This window comes from Paroedura picta, chromosome 16 (genome assembly GCF_049243985.1).
Source record: "Paroedura picta isolate Pp20150507F chromosome 16, Ppicta_v3.0, whole genome shotgun sequence".
Lineage (NCBI taxonomy): Eukaryota > Metazoa > Chordata > Lepidosauria > Squamata > Gekkonidae > Paroedura > Paroedura picta.
The window spans coordinates 15,952,666-15,971,907 of NC_135384.1; the positions used below are offsets into that span (position 1 = coordinate 15,952,666).

General features: G+C 45.2%; 1 protein-coding gene across 1 annotated transcript; it reads right to left on the reverse strand.

The window, feature by feature from the left end:
- Window positions 1–5,406: 5,406 nt before the first annotated feature.
- LOC143825509 (vomeronasal type-2 receptor 26-like) lies at window positions 5,407–18,388 on the reverse strand. The gene is made up of 7 exons (XM_077313536.1): window positions 17,921–18,388; window positions 13,519–13,634; window positions 10,666–10,957; window positions 9,121–9,966; window positions 8,611–8,838; window positions 7,735–7,861; window positions 5,407–6,379 (listed from the first exon to the last, which is right to left on the reverse strand). Exons 1-7 carry the CDS (start codon window positions 18,386–18,388, stop codon window positions 5,469–5,471), a joined length of 2,988 nt encoding a protein of 995 aa, XP_077169651.1. The 3' UTR covers window positions 5,407–5,468.
- Window positions 18,389–19,242: the final 854 nt, after the last annotated feature.

The following is a 19,242-nucleotide window of genomic DNA, read 5'->3' on the forward strand; positions in this document are numbered from 1 at the left end:
AAGCCTTATGTAAGTCTGAAGATGGTTGTGACATCATTTAGCAGGATACTCAGCCTCATAGCCTCGCCATCCCTATGGCAACAATGCTTGAAAGGCAAGGACTGACGGGCTTGAGACACTGAAAGCAGCTGGGTATTGGCTACAGTTACAGAATCATAGAATCATGGTGCTGAAAGGGTCTCCAGGGAAACGTAGTCCAATCCCCTGCACAGTGCAGGAAACGTAACTACCTTGGCTCCCACAGTGACCCCAATTCCATGCCCAGATGACATATCTTTTGTAATGTTTTAAATTTACTCTCATAATCTGTTCCCTTTTAATAAAACAGTAAGGGGTGTTGGGGTATCCGGACTGACTTGGCCATCACCAGGACAGACCAGAGTTCCAGGGCAATCTGGAGACATGGGTGCCAGTCTGCTCCTGCCCACCGCAGGGAGAGGAGGTCAGCAGGGAGAATGAGAACACAGGCAGCGCCAGCTCTTTTCGCCCCAAGGCTGTCCTAACTGTCATGTCCAACTGCAAATTGCCTCAGAACTCTGACAGAGCTGTCAGGAGGCTGGAGAGTGTGCTCCCTCCCCTCAGCCTCTGAAAGGCCCTGACTGAGGGGATGGAGTTATTTCCCAGAGCAACGCAGAGGACCTTGATGGCATTTCTTTTGAGGGTGGCGAACTTTCCCCTTCTGCCAAACCATTGGCTGACAGGGAGGCCAAAGAAAAGCCCCCTATCACTTAATATACTGCTCTGGCCGGGGGTTAGATACAGCCAAGCCATGTTTCTTTCTTCTTTGCAACTCTATGCAGATTTGAGGCCACTGCACAGTGTTATTATGCAGATGAATCTGGTTCTTTTGTCTCCTGTTTCATCTGCACAACAACCCTGTGCAGTAGGCCTCCAGTCTTTCAATTCAGGGCAAGATAAACAGTTTAATATTAATAAACTAATCTATAAATAATGAAGGACTGCTCTTTCTAGAGATGGAAACATGACTGCAGATTTTCGGTCAAACCCAATCAAAACACTTTATGTCAGAGGGGTGTTTTTAATCACAAGTTTAATAGATACAACACTAAAACTTTATTACAGATTAGGTAAATATTCATAACTTGAGAGAGATCAGTCACTCTCTTCTTCATCTTCTTCACCTTCGCCTTCACCTTCATCATCCTCCTCTTTACTTTCTGGTCCTCCACTCATAAGTTCTGTTGAAGGGGGGTTCACCAGTTTCTCAGCAGAGCTCTCTCTGTCTTCTGCTGCTGAAGATGCTACTTTTGGACTGATGGCCTCTGTTTTTTCTGAACTTTTTTTCTCAATGGACTTATCAGGAGTAGAAGGTGTTGTTGGTGGTGGTTCAGAAGCAGGTGGTGGTGGCTCAGGAGCAGGTGGTGGTAGTGGTGGCTCAGAGCAGGTGGTTGTGGTTCAAAAGAAGGTGGTGGTGGTTCAGGACCAGGTGGAGGTGGTTAAACAGGTGGTGGTGGTGGAGGAAGAGGAGGAGGAGGAGGAGCAGGAAGAGGAGCAAGTTCTGCTGGTGATGGAGGTGGAGTAACAGGGAGAATCCGTTGTTCCAGCATTTCTTCATATAATATTTTTTCAACACTGGGCTCTCGTAATGGTGGGGTTCCTGTGCTTGAACTGGTCAGATCCGTTTCCTCAGAAGATTCTTCTTCACACAGGTTGTCCAGTGTGTTATTCTCTAGTTCATCCATATTTTCAAACACATATTTTAACCAAAGAGGATAATCCCCCAATGGAGAGGGTGTTCTGGGAAGCTCTTCATCTGGCAGGGGTTCCTTTTCTTTGCCCAGAAAGCTCCCCTTCTTGGCTGTAGAACGCTGAGACCAGACCTCAATTAGCCAGATAATAATAATGATCATTAGAATTACGGTGTTCACTGTAATAATAAAGAGCAGTTTCTTTCTGTATCCATATGCTGGATTCCCCCCGTTTGCTAGCCTGCTTGAAGGCTTCTCCGGTTTTGTTGTGCTCGCTGTGGCCATATCAGCTGTATCCAGGGAGGGCCAAATATTCCGTAGGGAGGTTTCCTTGATGTTAGTCCACTCACTGTCTTCACTAGAAGATGGACGAGCTGCTCGCAGCTCCATAAGAGGCACCAGTAATAACCAAGGAAAGAGGTTGGCATAAGCCATATTAGCAAGGTGTATGCCACCAAGCAGGTCCTTTCAGACTGCACAGCAACCACTGTGGGCAAGCCTTATGTAAGTCTGAAGACGGTTGTGACATCATTTAGCAGGATTCTCAGCCTCATAGCCTCTCCATCCCTATGGCAACAATGAAGGCTTTGCATGAAAGGCAAGGACTGAGGGGCTTGAGACACTGAAAGCAGCTGGGTATTGGCTACAGTTACAGAATCATAGAATCATCATGCTTAAAGGGGTCTCCAGGGTCACCTAGTCCAATCCCCTGCATTATTCAGGAAACATAACTATCTTGGCCCCCACAGTGACCCCATGCCCAGATGACGCATCTTTTTAAATGTTTTAAATTTACTCTCATCTTTAACACTTTTTGCTACCTTTTATATTTTGGAAAACGGTAATGACTGGGGAAGGGAATGGCAAACCACCCTGTATTGAGTCTGCCATGAAAATCCTAGAGGGCGTCACCCCTAAGGTCAGGCATGACCCGATGCTTGCACAGGGGATACCTTTACCTTTTATATTTTGGAAACAGGCTCCTGGGAGGAGACTTTCCAGGGTCCTGTCCGTCCAGTGCATCAGGCCCTGTCCGTATGGTACATCCCTCCTGATTGGCCAGCAACCATATGGCCCATCCCCCACAAAGCCTGCAAGGCCAGTAGCCGCCATTTGGCCACTGGACATCACCAGAGACAGAGGTCAGAGTCAGGGGCACTGGTCTGGAGAGTGGGGGACTGAGGGTCCTGCCTGCTGCTGCCCTCGCTGCCAGAAAACCTCTGCTGCTTGGCGCTGAAGCAATGACTGCTGCTCTTGGTGAAGGGCCGAGTGACTGCTTGCTGCCCCTCAGACTTCTCAGCCCCACTTCTCTCATAGAGTGTCTCTTATGGGGAGAGGAAGATAATGTGATTTTAACCTACTTAGAAACAACTGAGGCCTGCTGGAAGACTGTGGGCCATTCCAGTTCTCTCAGAGCTCTCAGCCCCACTTCACTCACAACGGTGTCTGTTATGGGGAGAGGAAGGGAATGCGATTTTAAACTGTTTAGAGACATCTAAGGCCTGCTGGGTGGCTGTGGGCCATTACAGTTCTCTCAGAGCTCTCAGCCCCACTTCTCATAGGGTGTCTGTTATGGGGAGAGGAATGGCAGCCGATTTTAAACTGCTTAGAGACATCTGAGGCAATTTTAAATTACTTAGAGACATCTGAGGCCTGTTGGGTGGCTCAGGGCCTTTCTCAGAGCTCTCACAGCCCCACATCCTTAACAGGTTGTCTATTGTGTGAAGGGAAAATGTGTTTGTTAATAGCTTTGTGATTCTTTTTGGTAGTAAACAGCAGTATACGAAAAGCCATGATATTAGGGGCAACAGTGAAAGAAGCATGTGGGCACATAACTTTATATCAACAGTGACAAAATGTAGAGAAAAAGAGTGGGGCCACAGAACTGGGAGGAATTGGTTGCAATGTAATCTCCCCCTCAGAGTAGTCTCCAGTCTGATTTTCCCTTCACATATCTGAAGTCATGGCTCTTGAAAGCTCATATTTAACCTCTATGCCACAATTCCCAAAGGTCAGTCCTCTCCCACACTCAACGAACATTCCAAACCACAGGTTCTTGACAGCCATATCTCCACACCCATGCCCTCATTTGCCACTACGCCACCACAACCTCCCACACAACAAACACATTCAACCCCATGCCCTTACAGACTGGACAACCCTTCCCCTTCCTCTTTCCAATGCCAAGCTCTTTCTATCTTAATCACTCTCTTCCTTTCTACCCCCCTCTCTCTTTGTTATTTTCCTCCCTCCCCCTGCTAGCGCTTGTTGTATCAGCTACAACGGGCTTTAAGTCTAGTATATAAAACAATTCAAACGCCTGCTTGGGTCCAAATAAATCCACACATTGAGACCATGTGATACAATATTTTCACTTTTATCTCTCATCTCTGAAAGACTTCTCTTTGACAGCAAGGTCTAACATTTTTTTCAGTGAATCATTACATTTCTGGTGTAGCTACTCAGTTTCACTTTTGAACTGTTAAGTTTTGTAGATCTACACAGATCATTCAGATGCAGAATTCCTTTATTCCAGTCATTAGAGATAGAATGGGTTCTCTGTAACAGGATTTGAATTTCTTAATTCAACATTTTACTAATGATTTCTACCATGGAAAACAGGGATACTATGGAGTGCTTCCATCAGCCACAACATTCAAAACAGTACAATATTAATAATCTTAATAGTAATAGTAAAAGGTAGCGCGGCTGGCATTTTACCATCTCCGCCAAGCCAAACTACTAGCGCCCTACCTGGCCCCGGAACACCTAGCCACAGTGATCCATGCGACGGTCACCTCTAGACTGGACTTCTGTAACTCGCTCTACGCAGGCCTGCCCTTAGCCTTGACCCGGAAACTACAGCTGGTCCAAAACGCAGCGGCCAGGATCCTCACAGCAACACCGTGGAGGTCCCACATCCGGCCCATTCTCCACCAACTGCAGTGGTTGCCAGTTGAATTCCGGATCAGACTAAAGGTTCTGGTAATTACCTTCAAGGCCATTCGCGGTCAGGGCCCAGTGTACCTGAGGGACCGCCTCCCTGCCTATGCCCCTAAAAGAGCTCTGCGCTCCACCGCCACCAACCGGCTAATGGTCCCTGGCCCTAAAGAAGTCCGCCTGGTCTCGACCAGGGCCAGAACATTCTCTGTCCTGGCCCCCACCTGGTTGAATGAGCTCCCGGAGGAGATCAGGGCCCTGACGGAGCTTAAACAGTTCCGCAGGGCCTGCAAAAAGGAGCTCCTCCACCAGGCATTTAGTTGAGACCAGGCACAACCAACAGCGAATGAAGGGCCCCCGCTCCCCCCCCGCTCCTCCCCCTCCCCCCCTCTCCCCCCTTCCTCCCAGAACTCCACCAGAGCGCTCTAGACCTGTTGTGGTATTGCACCGTTCCATCGTTATATTATTTTATTATATTGTTATACTGTTACATTATTCTGTTATATGGTTACAACCACTGTTATTAATTACTGTATGTTTTAACGAAGACTGTTTCATGTATCGTTGACTAGTTTTAATGTAAACTGCCCTGAGCCTTCGGGGAGGGCGGTATATAAATCTAAATAAATATAAATAAATAAATAAATAAATAAATAATGATACTAATACAAATTAGTAGTGATTATAGCAGCCACATTCCATAAAAGACCACACTGGCTCTTGCAGTAGATTAGTCTCACTACAATATTTACCTATATGCACTCCCACAGACATTCCCAAAAGGTTTCAGTACCAGCAACAATGATCATGGCTGTATTATTAAAGATCATGATGCTTTTTTCTTATTAGATGCTTCCTACTGTTTAACTCAGGCTTCAGTATCATGATATAGCACTTGGGGGAAAAGATGCAGCCCAGCAAGCCAGCACTGGAGGACAAGATGGAGAAGATCTCCATGGCCACCATGTCTTTCCCTTTGGTGCTCAGGTAGGCAGGCACAAAGGACAGCCAAACACTGCAAAAGACTAACATGCTGAAGGTGATGAACTTGGCTTCATTGAAACTGTCCGGCAACTTCCTTGCTAGGAAAGACACAGCACAGCAGATGGTGGCAAGAAATCCCATATAGCCCAAGACACAGTAGAAAAATGCTCTTGACCCTTCATTACATTGCACAATAATTTCTCTACTCAGTGAATGCTTGTCCATATCTGGGAAGGGAGGAGAAAAACTCAACCAAAGAGTACAAATGGTTACTTGAACAAGGGAGCACGAAATGACAATACAATACGTCATTCTTTTCCCCATCCATTTCCTGAAAATATTTTCAGGTTTGGAGGCCATGAAAGCGACCACGACAGTCACCGTTTTTGCCAAGACAGAAGAAACGGCAACCGAGAAGACGATGCCGAAAGCTGTTTGACGGAGGAGGCAGGTCAGCTGCTTAGGTCGTCCAATGAACAGCAAAGAGCAGAGGAAGCAAAGAAGGATGGAGACAAGGAGGAGGTAAGTGAGGCTCCGGTTGTTGGCTTTGACGATGGGAGTGTCGCGGTGTTTAACAAAGATTGCAAGCACCAGAGCTGTGAGCAGAGAAGCAGAGAGAGTCAAGGAACTGAAAACGATGCCTAAAGGTTCTGCAAAGGAGAGGAAGTTTGGGGTCTTGGGGATGCACTGATCTTGACTGCTGGTGGAATAGTGACCTTCTGGGCAAGCAACACAGGATTCCATGTCTGGAAAAAAGAAAAGATTCAAAGTATCTCAGTCAGAAAAGCCTGCTGATTTTAAAGATCAGTATCAGGGAACATTGAGTGAGATTAATTTTGTGGTAAAACCCTAAGCTATGTGTACTGAGCACCCAATACCATGGATTGAATACCATGGCTTTTGGGCGAACTGAGAAAATGAATCCACTCTGGTCAAAAGATCACTGTCATTCATTAATAGAATTTTTATGATGTTGCTCAGCCTCTTCCTCTTGGAAAAGTTTAAATGTGCAATGAGAGGTTTAGAACACTGGGCCACTTCAAAGGATAACATAGTTTTATTTAAAAGATAAACAACTTTGTATAGAAAGAGACGAGCGAGAGTTCCATCTAATTTTTCTTTGTGAGACAATCATTTTGTCTGTTGTGCTTTAGAGTCAAGTAGGTAGAAATTATGCTCAAAGGAACAAGTAGTATCCAACTGAACCAATGAGGGCACAGGAGGAGGTTACCTGAAAAATGGCAGGAAGTTCCTGATCTATGTATGCTAACTAGGAATATTCATGGAGATAAAATCCAGTACTATTCAGATTCGATGTTTTCTGATTTGGTACAATCAATAATTCAGTATATTGATTCAAGTTTGACTGATATAGGAACCTTGATCCAATTTGGCCAGCTTTGGCCAAAACAGCTGATCAATTGTTTAGCAGCTCTTCAACCCTTGCCTTCCCAAGCAGTGAAGAGCAGCTCTCAATGCCTTGGAAGGTGGTGGGGGCATTTAGAAGCTGCCAAGTTGTTTGGCAGCTGTTTGGCAGCTCTTCAAGTTTGGAAGCACTTTTGGCAGCAAAAGAGTCAGGTCTTCCCTGCCAGGGAAGGCCTGGGGGAAGGTTGAAGGAGGCATATAAAGAGATCTCAAACAACTGATTTTCAGCATCAACTGTTTGGTGGCTCTTTCCACCCCCTCACTGGATACAGAGAGAGGGCTCTCTACAGCCTTGAAAGGGTCTGCGGGGAAAAGGAAGTTAATCTTCAGGATCAACTGTTTGGCGGGCTTCTTCACAATGAGGAAATCTCAAACCAGGCAGGCTCAGCTGGTTTAATCTGACGGGATGATGGATTTGACTCAGATAAGCCCCAAAATACTCAAATCAATGCTCAGCCAAACTGCCCATCCCTATACATCTCTTCTGATGCCCCCAGTGGGATATTCTTCATGTCCTCTTGAATTATACACACTACAAACCTTACATATTCTTTAAAATGTTATTACATTATCTGAATTGTAGGTATTCAAATACTGTCATACTTAGCTCCAGTAATTAGTTACAATATTTATTTCTTTTTAACTGGATAAGTGTTTTTAACAGCCCATCTCCTACCCTCTTGGTCTGATATTTTCCCATCTGGACACGGATCACAATCATAGCAACAAAATTTCTCTCCCTCTTTCTTTTTCTTGCTGTATCCTGGTTTGCATGGGTCATTACAGACAGAAAGTGGAGGCATCTATTCTGGGAAAATAGAGGAATTTATATTTCAAAAGACACTTTGGAGATTCTGTTTTAAGATAGATCCACCAACAAGAGGACTGAATATGCAGAAATGTAATAATGGAGATCACCGAGAGGGCATGTTAATGGTGATAACTATTGACAGTTAAAACCATTAAAGAAAACCCAAGAAAACTGAACTTTCCATGGCTTACAAAACCTATGCGAGGTCATTCATGCATTATCAGTTAATAATAAGAAGCAAGTCGGACCTCAACAAGGGCCTTTTCGGTCCTGGCCCCTACCTGGTGGAAATGAGCTCCCTGAGAAGATCAGAGCCTTACCCTAACTTGCACAATTCCGCGGGGCTTACAAAAGGGAGCTCCTCCACCAGGCATTCACTTGAGGCCGACCGACTTGGAACATCTGCTGGGCCACACCCAGACGCCCATCCATGACTAAGCAATTTGATCTCCTCAGTTTGTTGTTATTCATGTTGTGTTGTGAACTGTTACTTGATAGATTGTTGTGATGTTCTATTGAAACTTTTATAATGTTATAGATTATTATAATGTTCTATGTAAAGTTATAATGTTCCATGTAAACCGCCCAGAGCTGTAAAGAATGGGCAGTATAACAATCCAAATGAATGAATAAATAAATACAATTAAAATAATATGGCATCAATATGCACTGCATAGTGGAAGGATTCTATCCCCACCCCCAGTTTAATGGATTATATTGATTTTTACTATATTTGCTTACGTGTGTCAGCCTTTTCGCCCAGGTAATTTTGTCCTCTTGAATGGTGAGCTCCTTCCTTGGAGCAGGCTGAGGATCTAGCCTTCCAACCTTGACTCTAACATAGGACATATTTGAGAAAGTGACCAAGTTTCTAAGATCAAATCCACCTGCTAGTTCTCCATGGTCATTCAACACAATTTCATCCCCCGCACTGTTATTGAAGGAAAGCCAATGTAGAAACGAGTGGAGCTGGGTTAAATGAGAAAGACAGCTGTAGTTGATTAGAATAGTCAATAATTATTATTATTTTATTTTTGTATGCCACCCTGCTCTTTACAGACCAGGATGGCTCACAACAATTTTATAAAAATTCATAAATACTTTAATAAATTATTGTTAAAAAGATTAATTAAGAGACATTTTAATTGATTAATTATATCCTGACCAAGGCTAACACAGTAGTGGCCAAATTGTGGTTTTCCACATATCCGTGGACTACAAATCTCATGCTAGACGATGGAGAGGGAGTACCTGCCAGGGCTCCGTAGTCACACAAACTTTTGTCACCTTATCTTTTATGTGCTTGGAATGTAAGGCATATGCCACAGCATAAACTATGTTATAGATGCTGTAACTGTGGCCAGTCATGCTCATTTCAAAAAATGTTGATGGAACATTTGCAAGTTTCTCTTCTCCACTACATAGCTCATTATTTGCTGTTGTCCTTCTAGAATTGGGAAACAAACAACCAAATTCTTCTTCCCAAAAGTTCTTGAAGAAGCCATCTTCTTTTGTCCAGGGAGGTTTTACCATCTGAAGAAATGTTTGGAAACCTGGTAGGTCACTGAAATGAATTGCAAAGGAAAGAGCACCATGAAATATTTCTAAGTCCCAAGATGTTTGAATACTTGTGAAGGCGAAGTCGATTTGGGCAGTTGTTATCCACACTTTCCCCGCATAGCTTCGTTCTGTATCTCCCAAATCGGTTAGAGACCTTAACCATGTAACTACGGACAGCCATATAATAATCGATGTTTCTCCATTTACAATAATGGCATTGGCTTTGCTTTCTAGGAATACTGAACTATTTGTGTAAAAGTTTTGCATGACATCACTTGCAGTATCAAGATGGTCTTTTATTGGAGCTCTTTCTGTGAAGGCTGAACAGATCCCATGCTTAGAGAGCATCGGCTTCAATGCTTGCAAGAAATGTTCCCCAGCTTGGTTGTCAGTAGTGATGAGCCCAACCCATGTCCATCTGAAATGTAGAAGCAACTGAACAATTCCCACATACTGAAGTTCTTCATTGGGGACCATGCGGTAAAAGGGAGGGAAATAGATATCACTCATTGCTGAATGAAAAGATCCATATGAAATCTAGGAGAGATAAATGAGTGGGAGAGGCAAGATGAGGAATTTGAGAATATTTTTATATGTCCATTTCCCAGCCTTAATGGTGTTGCCTTTGCTATATTTAGAGTATTTCTATGTTATGTTATCAGAGTTCAGCTCAAGGTGACTTCTTCCAGCACTTCCAGATAAGGAAGACAAGGACATGGAAGGCTAAGCTTTGCTCCTGAAAGAATCAGCTACAGCCTTATGAGCACATTTTAAAGGGCCTGTGTCTCACCTGTGTTGTTCAATAATCTAGGAGCAACTAGTTTGAAAGGGAGAGGAGAAGTATTCTCTGTCCTTTTCATTTTGGCCTATGTAGACCCTTGAACTTGCTACATATTACTGGCTTTGAGTGGAATGGAATTACATACTACTCAGACCAGCAGCCACTTCCCAGGGTCTCAGGCAGATGTATTTCACACCACCTATTGCCTGGTCCTTTTAAATGAAGGTGCCAGAGAATGACCCTGGGACCTTGTGCATGCAAAGCAGACTCTTTGATTGAGCCTTAAATCTACCCCCCCCACACACATCTGTCTATGGAGCTGTGTCTCAGTCTGCCATGTAAATCCATATATTTCAAAGATATCTTCATTTTGGACCTTCAAAAGTACTAACAGAAAGAGAAGAAAAGTTATCTGAGACCCCCCCCCCCCAGTTATCCCCATGCACCATTATTACCTGTGGAATCTTGTAAAGACCCAAGACATCCGACATGTAGGTGGAAGTATCCAGGCCTAGTCCCCCAATAGCTCCCACAAGGTTTTTCTTGGAGCCACACTGATAGCTGGGAATAAAGCTGCATGATTTGAAAAGTAGGTCCAGAGTGGTATGATAAGCCATCTTTGCTTTGAAGTAGTTGTCAAGAATATGGAAACCCAAGGTGAGATTTGGCAAGATTTTGGGATTCTTGTTGATCTCTTGGATGGCAAACACCAAGGCCAGGATGTGTTGGTAGAACTTGGGGGCAAAACTGCAAATAAAATAGCCTTTTGTTTGACAGGCGAATTAAACAGGGTATGATATCCTTATATCTTTTTGAAATGAGTAGAAAAGGAGGACGGTATATAAATCTAAAGAAATAACCAAACAAATAAAAAAACACTAACTTTAAATATTCAAGAAAAGATCTGTTCGGATCTATTAAGATAAGACAGTGGACATTTCTAATATTTGGGAAGGTTTACAAGATGGCCTCCAATTTCTCTCTTACTATTTAAACTAACCATTCAACCCCTGCCTAGGATGGTCTGAAAGAACAATGAAATTTTGAACGTGAAGAATGCTCTAAAATCCATCTGTATTCCAATGTTTCCCTTAATCTTAGTTATTTTTCCAGATGAAATGGTCACATTAGAATAATTTGGAATATCCTCATGTTCTCAAACAAATCTAAACACCTTGGAGCACTCCAGTTTTAATAAAAACTACAGTTTTGAAAAAATGTTGCTTTCATTGATAAATAGTTCCTTGTCAGGCAACCAAGGACAAAGATAAGTGGCAACCATATAGCCTCCAAGGTTGTCAGCAGATTGAATTTTCATCTGTGATTGAAGAAAGTCAGACAGTGCGCTTTACAGACAAAGAGGAATTTGGTTTCAGTGTCACAGGTCTGTCTGACATGCTAATTACTGCAACGTATTACTACCCTGGAGTACATTGCTAACCCATTTGATGTGTGGGAGAGTTGGCATCCTCATAATGGCGACATTTTAAAAATAGAAACAGTTTTCTTTATGCGTTTGTCCTTCTGTAGACATGTAAAGCCCTGCTGTTGTCAAACAAAATATCAAGCTAAAAACTCTGTAATTGACAGAATAGATACAGCATATCAAGGTTAATGTCTGAGGAGATCCTGTTGGGCATGTGTGTTTGTTCAGCCTGGAGAAGAGGCAGAGAGGGGACATGATGGCTCTCTTTAGTATTTGAATGGTTGTCACTTGGAGGAGGGCGGGGAGCATTTCCTGCTGGCAGGACAGAACCCGCAGTAGTGAGCTTAAACTATGTGTAGAAGGGTATGAGCTAGATATTAGGATTATTTTTTTCCACAGATCAGTTCAGCAGTGGAATCAGCTGCCCAAGGAAGCTTTGAGTTCTCCCTCACTGGTGGTCTTTATGCAGTGGTTGGACAGATTCTTCTCATGGATGCTTAAACTGATCCTGCAGTGGGGGGGGGGGTTGGGGGTGAACTAGAATACAAATTCAAATTTCAAATTCCATGATTCTTCAAGTCTGTGTGCTATTTTTTGAGAAATTTTATTTCAAAATAAATATTATTGGTGTCAATCAAATTGTGTACACATAGAAAGGGAGGCAAATATTCCATAACTATTATATCCCTCAAACTATCAACTTGTATTTACTTTATATATAGCCCACATTTTTCACCAAGAAAAAATGATCAGGATTACAAATCTAGAAAAATGTTGCCAGGAAAAACATTGTGCAACGCATTTCATACAATAATGCGTGAAGTGGTGACTATGTAGAAGAACAAACTAGGTGGGAATAAACCAACCATGCACATCTAGACCCTCGCAAAAGGGACTTCCTGAGATATCCTTCTACATTACAATTCTAGTTCCTTTGCATATGCCCATATTTAAAGCTCTACCCATCTTAGAACTTTATCAGAGAAGAAAAGCAATCATGAACTTTAAAGCAATCCTTGAGATGAAGGCAAACATTCCTTACTAGAACAGTTCAGTAGACTCCTGAAAACCTGTTTGAAAATCTCCTGTTGAGCATGTGCTTTTGGGATGTCTACTAATTTTTGAGAAACTTACAGTATTTGCTGGCGTATAAGACTACTTCCCCCCCCCCTGAAAAACATGCCTCCAAGTGGGGGGGTCATCCTATACACTGGGTGCACTTCAGTTGGGATAGACAGAGCTGCCCATAGTGGCCTCCCGATGCCCCCCCACCTCATTCTGCATACCATCCAGTATTGCGTGGTATCCAGCGCGGCGGGTCATCAGCATGGCTGCGGCGAGCATCAGCAGCAAGACAGGGGTGCCAGCCTTTTCCGCATGACCAGCCTGTTCTGCTCGGCGGGAAGCAGTGGCACTCCAGCCCCCCCTTGTCTACGCAGAGCTTGCACATGCGCACTTGCGCACTAGTGCTGGTCACAGGGAGATGCATGGGCGGGCCGGAGGCGCTGCATTCACGCTGCGGCCATACAATGGTATCAATGACAGGTACCGTAATGTAATGTAACAAACTCTATATTTTGAGTGGAAATGTTGTGGGGTCGTCTTATACGCCAAGTCGTCTTATATGCCGGCAAATACGGTTATTTCAAAATGAACCTTATTATTGGTGTCACTCTGTGTACACACATAGAGCCTTAGTAAGGAAGGGAGACTATTGGCTAAATGTTTTATCCATCATACTATCAAATTGTTTTATGTCAATAAAGGTATTCTGATTCTATTATCAAATTGTATTCATACATAGCCCCCCCTCTCACCAAGAGCCAAAGAAAGCCATCATAAACTTATAAACAATCATTAATGTAGAGAAAACATTCCTTACTATAGCAGTTTAGTAGATTCCTGAGAGGGGTGTTTTTCAAAGGAAATTTTGGGATAATCACCACCGATATGAGTTACAACTGCACCAATGACCATTTCAGCAGGCTCATACCACTCCTGGGGAATGTGAAGGGGTTGTGTCTGGATGCACTTCAAGCTGTGCGTTATGTGTACCATGAGACAGAGCAGGAGCAGTGTCAAAGAGTCCATTTTGAATTCTCCCTGAAGACTCCAGGTTTTCTCATTTCCTTCCGGGCTTCCAGAAGGCGACTTGGATTGCAGTTGGCACTTCTAGTACAATTCTGAGCCTGGCATTTATCAGGCTTATAATGTGGCAGAACAGGGGGCATAATGGAAATGCCAACTGGCGTATGCTGATTAACAATAAAGACACTGCAGGTCTCCAGCCTGTCAGAATTCTAGACTTTTAGGCAAGAAAAATTCTATTTCTGAAAATGTCTTTATTCTCAAATAAAAGCATCCAACAAGCAAATAGGAAGAACTAAAGGTACACACAGGGATTCACGCATATAAAACACAGGAACATTCCCTCCCTTCCCTCCCATGGGAAGGTGATGACTCAGGTTTCAAAGGAAGACCAAACATTCTTCTAATCAGGGTACCAGGCTTAAGAGTGCAAACTAAGTCAAAGGGAGTGCAGTACCTCAGCCTAACATTGTTGTGGGAAGCAGAAGCCATAAAGCACAAACTAGGGAATGCAGCCTTGAGGCGTGAAGGGAACCAGCACTGGGAAAGATCACCAGTCAGACAAAGCAGACAATACCAGCAATCGATCAAAGAAATCCATTAGAAACACATGGCAGAGTACCCAGGATTCGGACACAGCCCCTCCCGTTAGCTATGATGAAGCCACAGAGAGTTTTATAAGCACATCTTTCAAGTATTCCCTGTTGTGGAGAGCCTTCGGAGTTTTGACTGGGTAGATCAATTATAGTAGTTTTGATGATTACGAGGGAAGTAATCCCATTACAGGTTAATTTTTTTTTAAAGATCTGTGTACAATGTTTTGTTTCAAAATGTGGAATCAGATTTGTTTTTCAGATTTCATCAGAACTTCTATGAATGACGATGATGTCATTTATCACACTCCCGGACAGCCAGCTCCTGGCAGGTTACAATAAGATATCCCCACAATAAAAACATAAAAGCCCCAAACATTATAATACATAGCATACAATCAATGGCAGCAATCCCATCCCCAAACCCTTCCTTGCCCCAAACTCCTAGAACCCACTTTAAACATGTGTCTTGGAGGAAATGAACAGGAAGATCATATCGTCATACGATGTTGTAGTTATAGCGAGGAGGGCCCAGGTATTAATCGCTCTGGCCTCAACCAAATGCCTGGTGGAAGACTGCCATCTTGCTAGCCCTGTGGAACTGAGAAACCTCCTGAAGGGCCATCAGCTCTTCTGGGAGCTCATTCTACCAGATTGAGGCCAGGACTGAGTAGACCCTGGCCCTGGTCGAGGCCAGACACACCTCTCCAAGGCCAGGGACCACCAACTGATTTGCACTCACAGAACGAAGAGCCCTTTGGGTGGCTTAAGGAGACAGGTGGTCTCTCAGATATGTGGGACGCAGATTGCAGAAGGCCTTAAAGGTCAAACCTTAAACCTAACCAAGAACACAACTGGGAACCAGTGCAGCTGCCTCAGTAACCCTTCAAGATGTCCCTCTGAGGACCCTAGCAGCTGAATTATGGACCAGCTGCAATTTCTAGGTCAAGGATATGGGATGTTCTGTGTAGAGTAAATTACAGAGTTCAAAGCCTGGAGGTGACCCTTGTATGGATCACAGTAGCTAGGTGCTATGGGAACAGATAGGGTGATAGTACCCTCGGCTGGTGCAGATGGAAAAAAAACTCTTAGGGCTATTCTAGTGACCTGTGCCTCCATCGATAGGGAGGCGTCAAAGGTCACACCCAAATTCCTGGCCTCTGGTGAGATCCTAAGTTGCATACCAGCCAGGCTGGGAAAGCACACTTCCTGATCTGGCCCGTTCCTCCACAACCATGGAACCACCATCTTGGAAGGGTTGAGTTTCAGGTGGGTCTCCTCCAATCACCCAGCTATGGCTTCCAAACATCTGGAAAATGTTTCTGGGGGGAGTCTAGATAGTTGTCCATCAGAAGATATAGATGGATCTCATCCACACACTGGTGACACCCAACCCCAAGCTCCAAGGCAGCTGGGCTAGAGGGCACACATAGATGTCAAAAAGCAAAGGGGGAGAGAATTGCCACCTGTGGGACCCTACATATTGCAACACTAGAGATGCAATGGGCTAATAACTCATGGCTGACCATGTCAAATGCAGCCAACAGATCTAACAACATGAGGATAGTGGACCCACCACTATTCAGCTGGTGTCAAAGATTGTTTGCCAGGGTGACTGACACCATCTCCACTCTGTGGCCAGGATGGAAGTCTGACTAGCATGCATCGAGCACAGATGATTCCTCCAAGAGTGCTAGGAGCTGATCCATGGCAGCCCTTTCAATCACTTTACCCAGAAATGCAAGATGCGAGAGTGGATGGTAACTGGCCAGTTCCCATGGATAAAAATGGTTTCTTCAGTGAGGGACAAACCACCACCTCCTGCAGTGCCTCTGGGAGTTCCAGATAACAGGGTGAGGTTGACAATCTCCACAAGAATGCTCTTATCCTCTGGTCACTCTATTTGAGTAATCGATTTGGACAAGGATCAAGAGGATAGGTAGTCACCCTCACCGAACCTAGCAACTTATCCACTTCTGATAATGAGAGCCACCTGAAGTCATCAAACATCACCTCCTTCAATGGCCATGCAGGACATTTATTAAATGTGGCAGGTAGTTCATGGCAGAGCTACAAGATTTTATCCACAAAAAAGCTTACTTATGCCTCACACCTCAGATCTAATTGGCTAATATTTTGGCTCCCTCCTTCAAGGGCAGTAAAAGACCGAACTACCTTAAACAATTGTGCCAGGTGAGAGCTCGTGATGTGATTTCAATGGCAAAAAACTCTCATTTCACCACCCTCACCACCTTCATAAATGGGTAATGGCATGCTCTTGCAGCTTCGTTGCTAGTCTTCCTCCACACTTTATCTAGCCATCTGACTTCCCCATTTCATTCCTGCAGCTCTGCCGTATACCTTGGAGACAGTTTGAGGCAAGGGTAAAGAGGGCACCAGGATCAATCTCATTACTAGTGGCCACCAGGCAGGACTGCCAGTCCTCCACCAGCACTGCTAGCTAGTCACCAGGAGGCATTGAGTCCCACAAATCATTCAGTAATCCAATTGGATCCATAAGTCTCCACACCTGGATGCAGGGAGGTGATGGTATCCTAAGCTGGGTTTTCAGGGTATAGTGGTCTGACCATGAGATGACATCTATTTCCAGAAGACCCACCTCAATCCCAGCAATAAAGATCAGGTAGAGGGTGTGGACAGCCTGATGTGTGGGGCAGGTTACAAATTGATAAAAACTATGAGACTTCGATACTGCAATGTCCAGGCCATCACCACATCAAGGAGGCCCAACAAGGCATTGGGTGGTTAGTAAACAAAACAAATGACCAAGTTTACCACCACACCACATTCAATGCTAACACACTCCCCTCTGGTATCAATTATGCTGGGAGAGCCTTGTACAAGAATGACTCCTGGATAAGGATCGCCACCCCTCTCACCCTTCCATGTGGCTGAGTCTGGTGAAGAACTGAGAACCTGGATGGGGCCAGATCTTTCAGGGTGACTCTCTCACCCTCCTGTGCCTAGGTCTCAGTCATGCACACCAGGTCTCCAGTCTGCCCTGCGAAATAATCTCACAGGGAGGAGGACTTATTGATTTACAAGATCAGTGTTTCAGGAACCAGGCTGAGCTTAGCCTGCAGAGTCCGTGATAAAGTTGTAAATCCAAAGAGAGCTTTATTAAACAAAGTCCACAGAACACTAAAGCAAGCCAAGATCTTCCTAAGCAAAGATCTTGATAATAACAAAGAGAAACGAAACTCAGATGGCATGAATCGGGGTTCATGTCGCTTGGCTTCTCTTAAGGCCCCCTCCCGACCTCATCCCCCCACCACATTCAGCGCAGGTCCCGGTTTATCAGGGAACCGGGAATGGAACTTGTGGAGGAGGGAGGGGGTGACCACATCCTCTGCATTGACCCGTTCATTATCGGAGTTGGGAAAACCCTTCCAGGGCACTAAATATTGCAGTTGCTTGTGAGAGACGCGCGAATCAACGATATCAGACAGTTCATAGTGAGTGTCCTCTGACCGGGGGTGGCGGCGGTGACTTGGAGTGCCACTTGTCTGGAGGAGGGGCCTTTTTTACTAGGCTAACGTGGAAAACTGGGTGTACTTTTCGTTACGCTGCCGCGAGCTTTACCTTGACGGTTACTTCATTCAACACCTCAGTGACTATATTGGGATTCACGTACTGATAGCTCAGTTTCCTGCATGGTCTCTGATTTTTGAGGTGTTTGGTGGAAATGAAAACCTCGTCCCCAACTGCATATGCCGGAGCGGGCTGCCGCTTCCAGTCTGCCCATTTCTTAAAAGCCTCCTTCACCTTATGCAGAGCGGTGGTCACCTCCCCCCAGGCATCCTGGACCTTCGTGGCACAGTCGTCCACCCCGGGAGGGATGACTGCGAGGTCCCCGGGAGGTTTTACCAAAGCCGAGAATGGTGAGGAAGCATACCCATGGACCACCTCAAATGGGGACATCCCGGTACTTGAATGGGGGGCGTTGTTGTAGGCATACTCCACCAGGGCGAGAAGGTGGACCCAATCATCCTGATGGTAATTCAGGAAGCAGCGTAAATATTGCTCTAGCACCAGGTTCACCTGCTCCATTTGCCCGTTCGTGGTGGGATGGTAAGCAGAGCTGAGGCCCCTGGCCACCCTGTGAGGTGCATAAGGGCCCCCCAAAACTTGGCAACGAACTGGGCCCCCCTGTTGCTGATTATCTTGCGGAGAAACCCATGCAGCCTCATCACATGTGAAACGAACAACTCAGCCAGTCTCTGGGCCGTGGGCGAAATGCACCTGCTTGGAGAATTGGTCTACTACCACCCAGATCACCATTTTCCCCTGGCTTGGGGGCAAGTCAGTGATAAAGTCCATGGAGATGATCTCCCAGGGCCGACCTGAAACCTCCAGCGGTTTCAACAAGCCCATCTTGTTGAATGAAGGTTTCTCAATCCCCCATTTCTGAGTGAGGCAGGTAGGGCACCCCTTGACGTATTCCTCCACGTCTCTCAGAATCCCTGACCACCAGAACTGACGGCGCAGGAGCCCCCACGTTTTCAGGAGCCCAAAGTGCCCCACTGCCCTGCTGTCATGGCAGGTTTCCAAACCCTGTTTCCTCAAGGAAGCCGGGGTGTACAGCAACTCTCCTTGGTACCAAAGATCCCCGTGGTCCTGGAGCTGTGGCCACAGCCCTGTCAATCGCGGGTCCCCCTCTAAGGCAGCTCAGAGCTCCGGGAGGGACCCTTCAGGCAGCCGTGGCAACTCCCTTGCCCCGCCCTGCTTCATTACCTCCAGTTTTATTTGGCTGCGGGTTTGAACCAACAGCCCCAGCTGCTCGGGGCTGAAGACAGTGTCTACCCAGGGAACCCTCTCCTCGCCCGGGTGCATTCTAGACAGAGCGTCTGCCATGAAATTCTTCTTTCCCGGGATGTGCACTAACTTAAAGTTGAACCGGGAGA